This window comes from Phyllobates terribilis, unplaced genomic scaffold (genome assembly GCF_046119375.1).
Source record: "Phyllobates terribilis strain yellow unplaced genomic scaffold, ASM4611937v1 Scaffold_7__3_contigs__length_470593459, whole genome shotgun sequence".
Taxonomy (NCBI): domain Eukaryota; kingdom Metazoa; phylum Chordata; class Amphibia; order Anura; family Dendrobatidae; genus Phyllobates; species Phyllobates terribilis.
Window position 1 is genome coordinate 379,460,275 of NW_027362767.1, and position 18,455 is coordinate 379,478,729.

At 44.7% G+C, this 18,455-nt stretch overlaps 2 protein-coding genes across 3 annotated transcripts in view; one reads left to right on the plus strand and one right to left on the minus strand.

Moving 5' to 3' along the window:
• The first annotated feature begins 288 nt into the window (after positions 1 to 288).
• LOC141154887 (uncharacterized) lies at positions 289 to 7,128 on the plus strand. Its single transcript, XM_073641419.1, has 3 exons — positions 289 to 693; positions 2,521 to 2,904; positions 5,709 to 7,128. Exons 1-3 carry the CDS (start codon positions 636 to 638, stop codon positions 6,278 to 6,280), a joined length of 1,014 nt encoding a protein of 337 aa, XP_073497520.1. The 5' UTR covers positions 289 to 635; the 3' UTR covers positions 6,281 to 7,128.
• RELB (RELB proto-oncogene, NF-kB subunit) overlaps positions 7,076 to 18,455 on the minus strand; it is a 58,126-nt gene continuing 46,746 nt past the window's right edge. For both annotated transcript variants that reach the window (XM_073641418.1, XM_073641417.1), the window contains 5 exons: positions 12,120 to 12,224; positions 11,612 to 11,827; positions 10,227 to 10,292; positions 10,075 to 10,149; positions 7,076 to 7,851 (listed from right to left, as the gene is read on the minus strand). In XM_073641418.1, the coding sequence (XP_073497519.1) occupies positions 7,544 to 7,851; positions 10,075 to 10,149; positions 10,227 to 10,292; positions 11,612 to 11,827; positions 12,120 to 12,224 (770 nt within the window). In that variant the 3' untranslated portion in view covers positions 7,076 to 7,543. The remainder of the gene's footprint in view (positions 7,852 to 10,074; positions 10,150 to 10,226; positions 10,293 to 11,611; positions 11,828 to 12,119; positions 12,225 to 18,455) is intronic.

The window sequence follows — 18,455 nt, forward strand, 5'->3', positions numbered from 1 at the left end:
ACTTCAATCTCCTCTTAAAGGGCCAGAGCTTTTATCACTAAATTGGTAAGGAAACGCTTTAATTTTTTAAATTGTATATATTTGAGAAAAAACTTTATATTTGGTCTTCTTTAACTTTATCAGGTTTCCTCATGAGGTGATGTGTACACTTTTAGCAGATCTTCACTTTACATTGCTGTGTACAATACAATGAATGCTAAGAAACGCTGACGGACAGAAATCCCTGGACTTAGAACAGCTGAAGGTCGATAAGGTGCAACTCCTGGTAATTTATCTGTCATGCAGACACAGGGAACGAAACTTTATTGCTAGTATGAGGGGATAGGGTTCATTTTATCCTTGGGCATTGGGCCATTGGATATTTTTTTTCCTCCCTATTCCTGTATATAAATGGCCATTGTTAGGCCGGTGTCAGCTGAGCGAGAAGGGATTGCATGGACTGGGAGGAGGGGGGTAGAAAGGGGCTTAAAGAGGGGGAGATATGATTGATAAAACAACTAATGGAGAGGAGGGAACCAGGCACATGGTCGGCTACAGCTGGGAGGAAAGACCCAAGAAGTGAGGGGTGGAGGAACCCCGCCGACAGTGACCCAGAGACATAACACCCAAGGGGGAGTGTGACCAGCACATGATCCATGGAGGGGGGCACCGCAAACACAAGAAAGAAGCAGACACTGGAAGAAGGCGAGAAAGGTAAGAGGATGCGAGTAATGGGACAGGTGAGAGAGTCTCAGCAACCCTGGGAGACAGCAGTGCGTGGAGGAAAGAGACAGACGTGACAGCAATGAGAAGAAGGGATCAGCTGCTGCTGTAAAGCCCCCTGGTCTCCCCTCACACTGCCCCTCCAGCATTGCCACACACTCAGGAATGTGCTCGCATGTCCTTTCATTCTTTTTACAGAGATCCTAGCAACCAGCCATTCTCTGGCTGTTGTAGTACTACTAGTTGCAGCATGTCTTGCAGTAATTAGTAAAGTACTGGTGGAATTCTGATGGTTTTGCCAAAGTTACAGTATTCTGGATTCTGTTGCTTCCAGGTACCGGTTCCTTCCCTCAAATATACTCCAGAAGAGCATTGCATGGCTTGTAAGCCTCCTTACACTGACTTGGAAAAACTTTACCCATTAGCCTTCCCTCAAATAGGCATGTACCAGCCGTTGGCCGTGCCAAGCATCCATTCCTTTTTTGCTGACCCATTCACTTGTATACACAAGTTCTTTCTGCAGATCTGACCAGAATAGCACATGCCTCTGTCTTTTTTTTATTTGTGCCGGCCAACGCTCTAGGCATAAAAATACCCGGACAGGTGAATAGCCTCATAGAGCCCAATTCAAAATTCGTAAAAATTGCTTGAAAATGAAGCAAAAGTTTTGTGCAACTCCAAGTTGTGGAAACATTTTATAGCATTTGACCCTTTTTACGCCACTCTGCCAACTTTTAGAAAAGTGTGCAGAGTAGGGATGAGTGGACACGTGGCTGTCCGGGTTCCACCGAACTTTAGTTCAAAGTTTGGTTCTGGCACCAGAACTCTACCCGAACTTGAACCCGAACCCCATAGAAGTCAATGGGTACCCAAACTTTAGTGCTGTAAAATGGTCATAGTAAGGGCTAGGGCTAGTAAGGGCTAGGGGGCTGTCAAAGCTCTCTCACTTCCTCTCTCCGAACTCTCTCTCTTCAAATTTTGTCTCCAAACTCTCTCTCCCTCTCTCCAAACTCTCTCTCTCTGTCCGAACTCTTTCTCCAATCTCTCTCTGCAATCTCTTTCTCACTCTCTCCGAATTCTTTCCAAACTCACTCTCTCTCTCTCCGAACTCTCTCTGCGCCAGAAAAATTCATAACTTAGGTCACAAATTGGAGTAAATTACAACCGAAATGTATCCCAGCCCCTTGTGGTGCACGGCCATTGAATGATGCATAAAATGCGCCTCTTTATGAGCTCAGTTTTGCTTGTGACTGTGTTGCTGTTATTTGCACCAAATGTATAAAAGTGTTGCAAAAGGTTTGGTAAATGTGCTGCATATTAAAATATGACACTTGTCTCTAAAAATATTACACCCCACCTCTTAACACCCACCCCCCCTATATTTGGAGTTTTTGACTCTTTTTTTGTGACTTTTTAAAAATCATCGATTCATAAATCTGACCGCCTCCACTTCTGAAAAATGTCGAGAACGGAACAAATCGTCAAAGTCACAAATGTTTGTGACAAAATAAATAAATAAATTTCCCCCCAATGTGTCAGTGGGCCGTCACCGACGTGTGAATGAAGCCGATGGCCGGGTCCAAATGAGTGAATGAAAAATTGTCCGGAACTTTTGTAGATCTATGTGATGCCGCTGATCTCCGTGTGATCAGGTTGTGACGTCAGAATTTTCCTAGCGTATGTGAGCGGAGCCGTACGACTTCTTGATCCAATGTGGTATTTGATGACTGACTTTACTTTGGTTTTTTTTTGTTTCTTTGTTTTTTTTTTTAAAAAAAAAAACTTTTTCTCTTCATCTTTCCACCGCTTTCCGTGTAGCTGCCGCCATGGTGTCGCACCTTCTGCTCTTTGCAGTCTCGCTCACTGTCTTTCTAACGCAGATCGTACTTAGCAGACTGTCAGATTCCCTGCTGACGCTGGCGGACTCCGCTCACACCCTCTCTCTGGTCATCGCTCTTTGTCCCAGTCTCATCCTTACTCACGTACCCTCCTTGCCCCCACATGCCAAGGTCCGGCTCCCCACTCTCTTCTCGCTGCTCTCCCCACTCTTTCTTTCTTCCCTTTGTCTGTCTCTCACCCTAGGGTCCCTCGGACATCTCGTGAATCCGCACCACTCTCACCGTCCGGCGCTCATCTTTGTGGCCGGAGTCCTAGGTCTGCTCTTCAATGTCATTTATATGGCTGTTACTGGAGCTTTACAAGGTAAGACTGGTGCTAGGGTAGGATACTCTGGTGGGTGCAGTACCCTGGTGCATTAAAGCCCCCCATTCACATCAGATAGCTGCAAGCTGAACAGCTATTCCCCTGTTTTCCCCAACACAAGAATTCTTGGCTCGGCCGTGCGCTCCTTAGTTCTCTCCCTTTAAATCACCTGTCGGGGGAAGAGTTGGGAGGCCAATCCGGCCACTATCATCCAGTTTGGCCAATTTTAACCAAATATGGGGACCTTTATTTGCACTCGACGGAGCAACAATGAGGCTTTGAGATATAAGATGACCAGATATGTTCTGCAGAGCCTCTGCACAATTCTTCAAAGTACAAAAAGTATAGACATTATATAAATAGATCTCTTAGCCCTGATGACACCGGTGTACTTACTTTAAAAATGCAAATCCAAATGGTTGTGTAATCCAAAACGTTTGCCTGCCTCAAAATAAAGTAAGTAAAGCCAAGCTCTACCAGCCATTCCGGTATGGATTATCAAATTAAGTACATCAGCCTCAAAATATATATATATATATATATATGGTATAGACCAAAAGTTTGGACACACCTCATTTAAATTTTTTTTCTGTATTTTCATGACTATGAAAATTGTACATTCACACTGAAGGCATCAAAACTATGAATTAACACATGTGGAATTATATACTTAACAAAAAAGTGTGAAACAACTGAAAATATGCCTTATATTCTAGGTTCTTCAAAGTAGCCACCTTTTGCTTAGATGACTGCTTTGCACACTCTTGGCATTCTCTTGATGAGCTTCAAGAGGTAGTCACCGGAAATGGTTTTCACTTCACAGGTGTGCCCTGTCAGGTTTAATAAGTGGGATTTCTTGCCTTATAAATGGGGTTGGGACCATCAGTTGTGTTGTGCAGAAGTCTGGTGGATACACAGCTGATAGTCCTACTGAATAGACTGTTAGAATTTGTATTATGGCAAGAAAAAAGCAGCTAAGTAAAGATAAACGAGTGGCCATCATTACTTTAAGAAATGAAGGTCAGTCAGTCCGAAAAATTGGGAAAACATTGAAAGGGTCCCCAAGTGCAGTTGCAAAAACCATCAAGCGCTACAAAGAAACTGGCTCACATGAGGACCGCCCCAGGAAAGGAAGACCAAGAGTCACCTCTGCTTCTGAGGATAAGTTTATCCAACTCACCAGCCTCAGAAATCGCAGGTTAACAGCAGCTCAGATTAGAGACCAGGTCAATGCCACACAGAGTTCTAGCAGCAGACACATCTCTTCAACAACTGTTATAAGAGGACACTTTGTGCAGCAGGCCTTCATGGTAAAATAGCTGCTAGGAAACCACTGCTAAGGACAGGCAACAAGCAGAAGAGACTTGTTTGGGCTAAAGAACACAAGGAATGGACAGTAGACCAGTGGAAATCTGTGCTTTGGTCTGAGGAGTCCAAATTTGAGATCTTTGGTTCCAACCACCGTGTCTTTGTGCGACGCAGAAAAGGTGAACGGATGGACTCTACATGCCTGGTTCCCACCGTGAAGCATGGAGGAGGAAGTGTGATGGTGTGGGGGTGCTTTGCTAGTGACACTGTTGGGGATTTATTCAAAATTGAAGGCATACTGAACTAGCATGGCTACCACAGCATCTTGCAGCGGCATGCTATTCCATCCGGTTTGTGTTTAGTTGGACCATCATTTATTTTTCAACAGGACAATGACCCCAAACACACCTCCAGGCTGTGTAAGGGCTATTTGACCAAGAAGGAGAGTGATGGGGTGCTACGCCAGATGACCTGGCCTCCACAGTCACCAGACCTGAACCCAATCGAGATGGTTTGGGGTGAGCTGGACCGCAGAGTGAAGGCAAAAGGGCCAACAAGTGCTAAGCATCTCTGGGAACTCCTTCAAGATTGTTGGAAGACCATTTCCGGTGACTACCTCTTGAAGCTCATCAAGAGAATGCCAAGAGTGTGCAAAGCAGTCATCAAAGCAAAAGGTGGCTACTTTGTAGAACCTAGAATATAAGACATATTTTCAGTTGTTTCACACTTTTTTGTTAAGTATATAATTCCACATGTGTTAATTCATAGTTTTGATGCCTTCAGTGTGAATGTACAATTTTCAAAGTCATGAAAATACAGAAAAATCTTTAAATGAGAAGGTGCGTCCAAACTTTTGGTCTGTACTGTATATTATAGATTTCACACAACAAATTGCAAATTATATATATATATATATATATATAAAATTTGTAATTTTATATTTGTAATAAATATATATATATTTGAAATCTGCAGTGTGAAATCTTGTGACAGATCCACTTTTACACTATTTCCTCTAGTATTATCTAATTAGTTTTTGTGTTGATTAAAGTAGCATTTGTGGTGTAAGAACCTCTGCCTGTTTTGATGAATCTGATGGGTGGGGTGTAGGTACACCCATGTCCTGCTCTGTCTACTCTCGAGCTCCATCCATTTTTGGCAAAGGTGCCCAAAACTGGAGTGAATACTCCAAAAACTGTCAAATTCCTGTACACCTTCGCGTTGCAACTTTGTACACTGTTTTTTGGCGTACACAATTTGATTAATCGGGGCCTAGGGGTATGTGCACATGGCGTCTTTTTCAGGTGGACCCAGACGGCAATCACCACATAAGAGCCCAGCACTATTATAAATTAGACGGGGCATGTACATTGCGCACCAGGAACTTCCAGTCACATCTCGGAGCATTACATGGAACATGTAGCTGTCTGTGTAGTCACTTGTTGGCATTCAGCCATAATGACCGTATTTCTTCTTTTCCCATCTGATATAACCAGGTCTGTGCTTAGCGGGACTGCAGCCATATCAGCCCCGGTGGTATCTGGTCCTGCGCATGCTCTGTTCCCTTGCTCCGTCATCGCTCCTCCTCGCCAGCAGCTTGCTGCTTCACCTGCTCAGTCACCCGGCCGTCCACTACCTGGATCCCGCTCTCTCCTTGGCATCTATAGCAATCATGATTGCTTCAGCCTACTCAGACATCGTTCAAAATGGCTGCATTCTCCTCCAAGTTGTGCCACCCTCTACTAAATTACAGAGCCTAAAGCAAGATCTGGACTCAATCTGCGTCAATAATGGACATCACGAGCTTCACATATGGTCCCTTGCCCCAGACCATGGTGTGGCATCTCTCCATGTTCATTGTTCTGGGCTGGAAGACTACAAGAACATTTCCGCCCAGGCCAAAATACTTTTTAAGCGTCATGGTATAAGAGAGCTGACCATCCAACCGGAGTTTGGTAGCCCAGGAACGTGCGCTTTGGCTTGTGGACCGGCTTGTGCCCACCACTCCTGCTGCGGCTCTCCACACACATTAAGTAATGATTTAGTCTTGGCCAACGTCTGCACCTGAACGTAACGGATGAGATTCACCGCTCGGTAATGGACAATTGTGGAAACTTACGGAATGTGAAAAGCTTGGACCCATAACCGATAGAGTTGAGCAAAAAGATTCGCAGGACACTATGTCAACAGCCACATAAGTAGTAAAACGTTTGTAGGGCTCTGGCGGCCATAAACTATCTGAGGCATCCCAGGTGCCTCTTCTGATTAGTAGGTCCTTGGGACATTAGGTGGAGTCGCAAAGTAATGATGTTGCAAGGCTCTCGTCTGATGGCCACATCCATAATCCATGGCCATCAGACCAGGACCCTGTGAACCTACTAATTTCAGCATCCTAGGCACCTCTTCTGATTAGTAGGTCTCTGCGACATTAGGTGTAGTCGCAACGTAATGATGGTGCAAGACTCTGGTCTGGTGGCCACATCCGTAGTGCATGGCCATCAGACCAGGACCTTGTGAACCTACTACCTTCAGCATCCCAGGCGCCTCTTCTGATTAGTAGGTCTCTGCGACATTAGGCGTAGTCACAAAGTAATGATGTTGCAAGGCTCTGCTATGATGGCCACATACGTAGTTCATGGCCATCAGACCAAGACCCTGTGAACCCACTACCTTCAGCATCCGAGGCGCCTCTTCTGATTAGTATATTGTAGCACAACACCACTGCGAATCATTTTGCTCAACTCTAATGACCAACCATAACAAGGGTTGAAGAGCAACCTCCATTTTTCACAAGGACGATGGATCTTCGCCCCTCGTAGCCGTTCACGGACTATCCTCAGACTACAAGGTGTAACACAAAATGTTTTTTTAAAAAATATGATTTTTAATATCTACATTAAAATTTAGTGCATTGACTGCTGCTTTTTTTAAATTTTCAATCGCTACTTACAAGATTTCTGATATAAAACCCCATTTCCCAACACAAAACCACTCTGCAGCCATATTGTTAGATAGCGTAGGGTAAATGAATAAAGTGCATCCCCACCATCCTTCCTGCCCACGATCCCGGCATTGTACGGTGGTACTCGCCGAGTCCAATAAATCTTCTTCTAGTTTTCGTTCATGGTGGAAAGCTGTAGTGGGATGTTAATGCTGTTATGTTAGTGGATATACCATTACCTTGTATATTTACATTACAACTAAAAAAAATAACCCTATCATCTTCCAAGACCTTGGGTTGGTCTTTCCGTTCAGAACACCTCGGATTGGGGTTTTACAATAAAGTCCAAAATTCGAGTGCATTCATGAAACATTGCTGAATCCCGAGAGGTCAGCACCTATCCAATGGGTCCTCTGGGTAAGCAACACCTGGAAAATGTAGTCCATGCTCGCCGGTGAGGGCAAGGCTGTCACCCACCAAGCTGGCTGTTGCATCGTCGACGGGAACATGCCCTAAATTATCAAAATCGACTGGATCTGCTAATTCATTGTATTCTCCATGAATCCATGGCATCATTGCATTGAAGTTGGCAGTGGAATCTTCAATAAAAGGTTCATGGAACATAGCTTCATTGGTGCCCATCAGGTTCACAGGCGTGTAATCGAAGTTAGAGAGGTGTTCATGAATGGGAAATAAATCTTAAAAATACAATGAAAATGGATAAAAATATAATTAATAAAAATATTTAATATATTCTGCAATAATTCATACAATTATATTGGCCTTCCATGTGAACATCACTACATTAAAGCGTTATTCCCATCATTTAAACCTACAAGTACAACTTGCAAACCTGTGGGGGCTTTACAGCTGGGAAAAGGAAGGTCCATCCAGCACTGGGTCCTCATAAAAAATTCTTCTTTATTTCAAATCCAGAAAAACTCCAGACAGAGTAATCGCATACGCGTTTCAGACGGTTATGTCCATAGTCATCCAATGTCTAAGGACATAACTGTCTGAAACGCGTATGCGATTACTCTATGTCTGGAGTTTTTATAGATTTGCAATAAAGAACAATTTTTTATGAGGACCTAGTGCTGGATGTACCTTCCTTTTCTCTTCATTGTTCCTTGCTATACTACAAGACCGTCCGTGCAGAGGAGATCCCCGGTCCATGGGTGAGCTGAATATCAGGTTGCTGCAAGGTTTCCTATGACTTTTACAGCTGGGACCCCTATAGATCTAGAAAAAGGAGCTCCAAAATGGAGCTGGAATAACCTCTTAAAGGAAACCATTATTCATTTCCACTCAGCACGTCATCCAACTGGTGCTGCTCCACTAATTCTGGAACACTTTTTCTTTTTCTTCTGTGCCCCTCCGTTCCAAAGTTATGCCCCTCGGAAATAAAAGTGCAAATTCTCCCTTTATCCAACTAGGCGGGTACCACACAACCTCTCTCTGGGCGTGGCCGTGTTTTGATTGCCTAGCATCAGAGATGAAAAAGCACACGCCCCCAGAGAAGTTATGTGGTATACACTCAGTTTGGTTGAAGGGAAATTTTGTAACTTTATTTCCGGAACAGAGGGACACAGGGGAAAAAGAAAAACTGTTTCACAATCACTGGAGCAGCGGCAATTGGAGGAGGTACTAACCAAATCCAGGGAAAGGTGCACTTTAAGCTCAATTCACATTTGTACTGGAGGCCCAATTCCATTGCAGCTCTCGTCATATTTGCATAGAGCGGAAGGCAGTGCTATGCTTTTCTGGTGGAATGACGGATGCCATGAAGGAAGCTGAAGGACCCCACTGTAAGTCAATAGAGTCCATAAGGTCATGTGATGGATGTACAGTCTCATTGAACTCAATTACAAAAATAACCTACTCGGCTCCCTCTAGTGGTGGCTGTAAGCACAAAGAATTTCAATATTTCACTAAATTCTTATTTTAAAGGGGTTTGTCTTTTGTTTCATCTGCAGGAGCGCACCGCTCCTCTTCCTACTGGTTTCCTCTTTGCTAGGAAGTGATGCGTTCCTGAAGATTGACTGTTCATACCAATGGCATGGTTACGCATCTGGTCTCTTCAATGCTGCGTCGAAGAAGCACAGAAGCAATGCTATACCTGAAGCTGACCAGATTGTGTGCTCCGGCGATCCAGCCAGCTTCAGATCAGCGCTGACAAGCTCTGTAGAAAAGAGCAGTGGTCATGATCAGCCACCGCTGAAAGGCTGCAGAAGTAGCCGGTAACCTAGAAGGTGACCTTGAGAATGGAGAGGATTTTTAGTAACAAGTTAATTGCAAAGTTGCTTATATTTAAGAGCACTTTGCAATTTTACCTATTAGTGATGTTGAGGCGAACGCTTTCAACCTCGAACCTGTTTCATTGCATATTATTAATAGTCTTGAACCAGTAATCCAAATGACAGGTGTCACCTCCCCCCCCCCCCCGGATAAGCCCTAATAACAAATGACAAACTATAATGCAAAACATCTGGCAGAAGATGAAACAAGATCTATCAGTATGAATAACCACAAAGTTAGTATGACTTTGTAATAAAGATATAAAGGTTCCAAAAAGATTCCATTATTTGCTGAACATTTCCTTTCTTTAACCCCTAGGTGGCAGTGCGACTGCATGTAATAAATGGACTGCCAAAGACCCATTTCCGCTGACTTTAGGGCAAGGCCTAGAGGAGGCGTTCACGGCGCGGCCATAAGCTGCAGCAATGATTTGATTTTTGCAGGGAGAACGGATGTCTGACCTTTCTCTGGAGTAGAGAGTTAATCTCCCATTAAACTATTCTCATCTGGGACACGTCTCACTGATCTTTGACTTTGATGAGACGTCTATGAGTCCGGTCAGACTGAGAAGAGTAATGTTACCAGCAGTAATCATTATTACGTGCCTATACTGCAGGACGTACCTGCCATAGGGTTGCAGTGCTCCGTGTAGTCGGGTCTGACTTGCTGATTCCTTTTACTCTCAATCCCATGTGGATCTGCAAAAAGAAAATTCAGACAATTCAGTCACTTCCCCGTTCCACCAGCTTCCCCGTTCCCCTATGATGATACGGACCTGGGCCGTTAATGTCCTCAAAGGGAGACGAGAGTCGTTGCCGCTTTTTGCCTAATCCATAGGAGTCTGGATAAAAGATTAGTAACTATAAGGAGATGCACGAACAATCTGTAAGGGTTAAAGGGGTTTTCTGAAACACACACAACAAACTGACTGTGCTTTACTCACCCTCCCCAGGTCCAACACAGAGTCCCCTCCGCTGCTCACAGAGTATTATTGTCCACACCTCTCCCCTGATGAAGCCACAGCGGAAGTGGCGATACGCGTAGGGTTGCGGTCTTCTTGACCTCCTTGGTATACATGGGTATACTTCCACCTTTAGCCTACAGGTCTCACTCAAGGGGTTCTTAATAATGGTATTGGGATAATCACCCCCTCCTACCCCTTTTGGGCAAATTGTGCATATTTACCATGATGAATTCTGATAGCACTCTTTCTATTTAAGGAAATGTATTTAACCAAACAGTGCTAGCATCAAACTTTTGGTGGAGGAGAGGGGTTTATCTATGTACTTACTTATAGGGCCCGTTATGGGCTTATATGAATATGTTAGGTGTATTTACTGGTGATATTTATATATGTGTAGGGGTCTTTACCACTATTATATTTCAATGTGGTACACTGTTGTATTTAAGTAGTATGCTTTTTAAATGTTTTTAATCTTTTCATGTCTGTCCGGTCTTGCTGAATAATAAAATCATGTTGGTATATATTTAGTGCTCCCTGTCTTTCTGTACATACCGCCTTTTTTGTTACATGCTATTAGTGTATTATTGTCTGCAGCGCTGATGTCAAAAGTGCTGCAGCCAATCAGTGAGCTCAACTGCTCTGCCCAAGTAGACGGCACAAGCCGCTGAGTCCATCGATTGGCTGCAGTGCTGTGAACATGACAAACTGAAGTGAATTTTAGTCTTGGATTAATAAAGTAAAGAACAGATTCACTCTCTTCTAGCCTTCCCCGCACTTCTCGGGGTATTGGAATTACCGTACGAAAAATTCCTACAAAAAAATCTGCAATCAGCAGGAAAATCCACACCGGCAAAAATACATAAAAAGGATGCAGATTTGGGAGTGGATCCGTTCATATTTTAATCTTTGGGGGTAGAATTGCAGGCAATGCGCAACAAATGAGAAAGTCAAAATCCCCAACAAACCTCCATTGTTGTGGATTTTCACTTTTTTCGGATGGAAAAAATGATGCAATGAACGCGCCACCGTTCTACAACGCAAACTGACAAGCTGCAGATTTAAAATCCGTCAATGTCAATGGCATGTTAATCTACAGGGAAATATTATTGCAAATCCAGGAAGAAAAATCTCCAGCCTTTACGTTACTTGTGAACTTGGAGAATATTCTGTGGTGATGCAATGAATGGAATACTTACTGATTGCTCGCGGCATGTACGTGAAGATCACTCCTTCGCTGCGGATCCCGTCTCCGATCCTCTCTAGACATACTTGCACAGGAGCCGGGTTCTTTATGTGCAGATCGTGATATGGAGGCGTCTTCAGGACGATGGCGATCTGTCTGTGGACATCGGCTTGCGAGAAAGCGGCAGTAGCATGCCATTCTCCTTCCAAGAACATAACCTTGATATCCTCTGGAAGAAGGCACCAAATGTCAAGGTAACGTACGAGCAGCATATTCTGCACAACACTTACTGATCTGATCGGTGTATTATATCTTCAGGCACAGAAATCTCAGGACAGTGTCAAAGGGGCCAGTGACCACAGATCTTATCACAGGGACATCTGACATAGCACATACTAGATTGGCCCTAGAGGAACATCAGCCATAACTGCATATGTCATCAAGCAATGAAATATCCATTAGTTGTCAGTAGACCCTGACAACCCATGGATTTCCTGGGATCCCATGTGCTGACCTCTTACCTTTCTGCACTTTGTCACATAGGATATAAAGCTCCTCTCCGCCATCACAATGGCCGTGATCTTTATTCATCCGGCAGATCTTCAGCTCCGAAGTGTTAGTGGATTCTGTAAAGATGGATGGAAGAGATTACTACAGAGCAAATGTTACTCCATTGACGGCATTTCATAAATGTGTGATCCCTGGGGGTCCGAATACAGGGATTCCCCCTCCACCAATCACAAGAACAAGGATCCCAAGTCTTCACATCTATGGGAAAGGTGATCACACCGGTGCGGTACACAGTGTACCAAGTAACTGTAATCTCATGGGCCCCAATGCAAAATCTCCTACACGGCACCGACTATCGCAAGTGTTTAATAGTAATAGTGTTTTCATATGGGATGGGCCACATGGATCCTTTCCACCCACTAAACTCCAGGGCCCGGGTGCCATGCTGCCCCTGCACCTATCATAGTTACACCTCTGCCGAAAGGTGAATTTATCCAGCATTTACATTCACATGGGACTTTTAAACCTTCACTCTTGGGATCTGTTGGGGATCCAGTTGTCGGGCCTCCTCGGACCTCCACAATTATATACTTCCTACCTATTGTGTGGATAAGTGTTAACCCCTTCCCACCAAAGCCATTTTTCGTTTTCATTTTTTTGCATTTTCCATTTTTTCCACCCTCCAAGAGCCACAACTTTTTCTTATCTACCTGTCCCCATAGACATATGAGTGTTTTTTTTTTCATGCAGGACGATTTGTAGTTTTGAATGACACCATTAATTTTAGCATATAGTGACACACACATACAGTTATATGAAAAAGTTTGGGCACCCCTATTAATCTTAAGCTTAATGTTTTCTTAAAATTGGTGTTTTTGCAACAGCTATTTCAGTTTGATATATGTAATAACTGTTGGACACAGTAATGTTTCTGCCTTGAAATGAGGTCTATTGTACTAACAGAAAATGTGCAATCTGCATTCAAACAAAATTTGACAGGTGCATAAGTATGGGCACCCTTATCATTTTCTTGTTTTAAATACTCCTACCTACTTTTTACTGACTTACTAAAGCACTTTTTTTGGTTTTGTAACCTCATTGAGCTTTGAACTTCATAGCCAGGTGTATGCAATCATGAGAAAAGCTACTTAAAGTGGCCACTTGCAAGTTGTTCTCCTGTTTGAATCTCCTCTGAAGAGTGGCATCATGGGCTCCTCAAAACAACTGTCAAATGATCTGAAAACAAAGATTATTCAACATAGTTGTTCAGGGGAAGGATACAAAAAGCTGTCTCAGAGATTTAACCTGTCAGTTTCCACTGTGAGGAACATAGTAAGGAAATGGAAGAACACAGGGACAGTTCTTGTTAAGGCCAGAAGTGGCAGGCCAAGAAAAACATCAGAAAGGCAGAGAAGAAGAATGGTGAGATCAGTCAAGGACAATCCTCAGACCACCTCCAGAGAGCTTCAGCATCAACTTGCTGCAGATGGTGTCACTGTGCATCGGTCAACTATACAACGCACTTCTGCAAGCACGCCACAAACAGAGTCGGCTGAGGTATGCAAAAGCACATTTGGAAAAGTCAATTTCTTTTTGGAAGAAGGTCCTGTGGACTGAAGAAATCAAGATTGAGTTGTTTGGTCATACAAAAAGGCGTTATGCATGGCGGCAAAAAAACACAGCATTCCAAGAAAAACACTTGCTACCCACAGTAAAATTTGGTGGAGGTTCCATCATGCTTTGGGGCTGTGTGGCCAATGCCGGCACCGGGAATCTTGTTAAAGTTGAGGGACGCATGGATTCCACTCAGTATCAGCAGATTCTTGACAATAATTTTCAAGAATCAGTGATAAAGTTGAAGTTACGCAGGGGATGGATCTTTCAGCAAGACAATGATCCAAAACACCGCTCCAAATCTACTCAGGCATTCATGCAGAGGAACAATTACAATGTTCTGGAATGGCCATCCCAGTCCCCAGACCTGAATATCATTGAACATCTGTGGGATTATTTGAAGAGGGCTGTCCATGCTTGGCGACCATCAAACTTAACTGAACTGGAGTTGTTTTGTAAAGAGGAATGGTCAAAAATACCTTCATCCAGGATCCAGGAAATCATTAAAAGCTACAGGAAGCGACTAGAGGCTGTTATTTTTGCAAAAGGAGGATCTACTAAATATTAATGTCACTTTTCTGGTGAGGTGCCCATACTTATGCACCTGTCAAATTTTGTTTGAATGCAGATTGCACATTTTCTGTTAGTACAATAAACCTCATTTCAAGGCAGAAACATTACTGTGTCCAACAGTTATTACATATATCAAACTGAAATAGCTGTTGCAAAAACACCAATTTGTATAAAACATTAAGCTTAAGATTAAGAGGGGTGCCCAAACTTTTTCATATAACTGTATATATATATATATATATATATATCGTATTTTTCAGACTATAAGACGATAAGACGCACCTGACCATAAGACACACCTAGATTTTATAGGAGGAAAATAGAAAAAAAATTTAAGCAAAAAATGTGGTCATGAAGCCCTGTTGAGGGAGAGGGGGTCTGCTGCTGACACTGTTATAGGGGTAATGTCCCCCAATTCTGTATCTATATCTCCCATCCTGGTATATATGGCCCCCTCCTTCCTGTTATACGTGGCCCCCATCCCCATTCTGGTATGCATGGCATCCCTCATCCCCATCCTGGTATGCATGGCACCCCTCATCCCCATCCTGGTATGCATGGCACACCTCATCCCCATCCTGGTATGCATGGCACCCCTCATAGCCATCCTGGTATGTATGGCACCCTTCATCGCTCATTCTGGTATGTATGGATGTATGGCCACCCCTCATCCCCACCCTGGTAAGTATGGCACCATTCATCCCTCATTCTGGTATGTATGGATGTATGGCCCCCCTCATCCCCATTCTGGTATGTATGGCACCCTTCATCCCTCATCCTGGTATGTATGGCCCCCCTCATCCCTCATCCTGGTATGTATGGCCCCCCTCATCCCTCTTCCTGGTATGTATTGCACCCTTCATCCTGGTATGTATGACCCCCCTCATCCCCATCCTGGTATGTATGGCACTCTTCATCCCCCATCCTGGTATGTATGGCACTCTTCATCCCTCTTCATGGTATGTATGGCACCCTTCATCCCCCATCCTGGTATGTATGGCACTCTTCATCCCTCATATTGGTATGTATGGCACCCTTCATCCCCCATCCTGGAATGTATGGCACCCTTCATCCCCCATCCTGGTATGTATGGCACTCTTCATCCCTCTTCCTGGTATGTATGGCCCCCCTCATCCCTCTTCCTGGTATGCTCGGTACCCTTCTTCCTGGTATGCTTGGCACCCTCTGATCCCCATCAAGCTGGACACAAAAAATAAACAATCATACTCACCTCTTCTCTCCTCCAGTGTTGCGTCCTGATCTGCTGCCGACAGGGATCTCACTCTTTGTGCAGAGCATGGATTGACTGCCATGCGCCCTCACACTGTGAGATGCTGTGCCGGAATAGGCACTGCTCCCTACGCTGGGACTGTGTGCATGGGGAGCAAGGACCATTCATTCTCCCTAATGGTGCGCACACTGTAGCAGCAGCGTGGCTCCGGCTGCCGCTCTGCGGTCTGTGTGGCCGGTATTAAAGACCACGAATATTCACTACAACCCATGGGAGTGGATTGTAGTGAATATTCATGGTCTTTAATAGTGGGCACACTGACCGCAGAGCGGCAGCAGGAGCCGCGCTGCAAGTACAGTGTGCGCGCTATTAAGGAAAATAAATATTCACTGCTCCCCACTCACACAGTCCCAGCGTGGGGAGCAGTGACTATTCCGGCACAACATCTCACAGTGCTCAAAAAAATAAAAGGGACACTCAAATAACACATCCTAGATTTGAATGAATGAAATATTCTCATTGAATACTTTGTTTTGTACAGAGTTGAATGTGCTGACAACAAAATCACACAAAAATCATCACTGGAAATCAAATTTATTAACCAATGGAAGCCTGGATTTGGAGTCACCGCCAAAATTAAAGTGGAAAAACACACTACAGGCTGATCCAACTTTGATGTACTGTCCTTAAAACAAGTCAAAATGAGGCTCAGTATTGTGTGTGTGGCCTCCACGTGCCTGTATGACCTCCCTACAATGCCTGGGCATGCTCCTCATGAGGTTGCGGATGGTCTCCTGTGGGATTTCCTCCCAGACCTGGACTAAAGCATGCGCCAACTTCTGGACAGTCTGTGGTGCAACGTGACGTTGGTGGATGGAGCGAGACATGATGTCCCAGATATGCTCAGTCGGATTCAGGTCTGGGGAACGGGCGGGCCAGTCCATAGCTTCAATGCCTTCATCTTGCAGGAACTGCTGACACACTCCAGCCACATGAGGTCTGGCATAGTCCTGCATTAGGAGCAACCCAGGGCCAACCGCACAAGCATATGGTCTCACAAGGGGTCTGAGGATCTCATCTCGGTACTTAATGGCAGTCAGGCTACCTCTGGCTAAGCACATGGAGGGCTGTGCAGCCCTCCAAAGAAATGCCACCCCACACCATTACTGACCCACTGCCAAAACGGTCATGCTGAAGGATGTTGCAGGCAGCAGATCGCTCTCCAAGGCGTCTCCAGACTCTGTCACATGTGCTCAGTGTGAACCTGCTTTCATCTGTGAAGAGCACAGGGAGCCAGTGGCGACTTTGCCAATCCTGGTGTTCTGTGGCAAATGCCAAGTGTCCTGCACGGTGTTGGGCTGTGAGCACAACCCCCATCTGTGGACGTCGGGCCCTCATAACACCCTCATGGAATCGGTTTCTAACCGTTTGTGCAGACACATGCACATTTGTGGCCTGCTGGAGGTCATTTTGCAGGTCTCTGGCAGTGCTCCTCCTTTTCCTCCTTGCACAAAGGCGGAGGTAGCAGTCCTGCTGCTGGGTTGTTGCCCTCCTACGACCCCCTCCACGTCTCCTGGTGCACTCTCCTCTCTCCTGGTAGCGCCTCCAGCCTCTGGATACTGGGCTGACAGACACAGCAAACCTTCTTGCCACAGCTCTCATTGATGTGCCATCCTGGATGAGCTGCACTACCTGAGCAACTTCTGTGGGTTGTAGAGTCCGTCTCATGCGACCACGAGTGTGAAAGCACAACCAACATTCAAAAGTGACCAAAACATCAGCCAGAAAGCATTGGTACTGAGATGTGGTCTGTGGTCCCCACCTGCAGAACCACTCCTTTATTGAGGGTGTCTTGATAATTGCCAATAATTTCCATCTATTGTCTATTCCATTTGCGCAACAGCATGTGAAATTGATTGCCAATCAGTGTTGCTTCCTAAGTGGACAGTTTGATCTCACAGAAGTTTGGTTACTTGGAGTTATATTCTGTTTAAGTATTCCCTTTATTTTTTTGAGCAGTGTACATATATGCAAAAATATGAAGACCGCACTCCTCTTTGAAAAAAGCGATATATATATATATATATATATATATATATATACACACATATATATGTAAATATATTTGTGGCACCCCTGCGGGGGATTACCACAGGATCCAAAGGTGAGATGTACACTTGGGCACACACAACACCTTCTACCCCAGGTCTGAGGGGAGGAGTCAGTTTCCAGTGAGACAGCAAAGTGGCAGTTGGTCTAGAGACGGGTGAAGGAGGAGGGAGACAGAGAGCTGTTGGCTGAGGACCAGTTAAGCCCTGAACTAGGAAACAGGTCTGTGTTGTGAAGCGCCCTAGAGAGAGGGACGGAGGCGAGAAGGACAAAGAAAGAGATAAAACAATTATCCCTTTAGCTCACCCGGACACCGGAGTCCGAGATTGCTATTAATTCAGGAATAGCATAGAAAACCCGGACAGATCAGGAGGATCTACTCCCCCTGAAGAAGAAGGGGAAAGAGTTGCCAAACTTGACCAAGTATAGGACCAGGGGCCCAGAAAGAGAATTGGTAGCCCCAAGGAGAGGTTCTCATTGTCAGTTGTGGAGAAGGACCCCAAAGAAAGTAAAAGGTGGCAGGCTCAGCTTAAGGCAGGACTGATCCCAAACAACGCACACATTGTTAGAGGAGGCCTCACAAATCTCCAGAGTGAATATCTCTACCTGCACCGAAAACCTGGTTACCCTCCTGAACTGTACCTGTTACCGGACATCAGTAAAATAAAGGTACTGAAACAAAGACTTAATGTGTGTGTGTGCCTGCTTTGACATTACTGCCTATAGCGTTCGTACAAGCCGTATGCCGATCACCTCAGCAACGATACACAGCGCTGGTAACCGATTTTACCAGTTACCACAGGAGGCGTCAGGACACAAT

Excerpts from the sequence above, each read along its gene's own strand:
- LOC141154887 (XM_073641419.1), top strand. The coding sequence starts at position 636 with ATGGAGGGGGGCACCGCAAACACAAGAAAGAAGCAGACACTGGAAGAA. Across the intron at positions 694-2,520 it reads ACTGGAAGAAGGCGAGAAAG|CTGCCGCCATGGTGTCGCAC; the intron begins GTAAGAGGATGC and ends CTTTCCGTGTAG. Across the intron at positions 2,905-5,708 it reads TGTTACTGGAGCTTTACAAG|GTCTGTGCTTAGCGGGACTG; the intron begins GTAAGACTGGTG and ends TGATATAACCAG.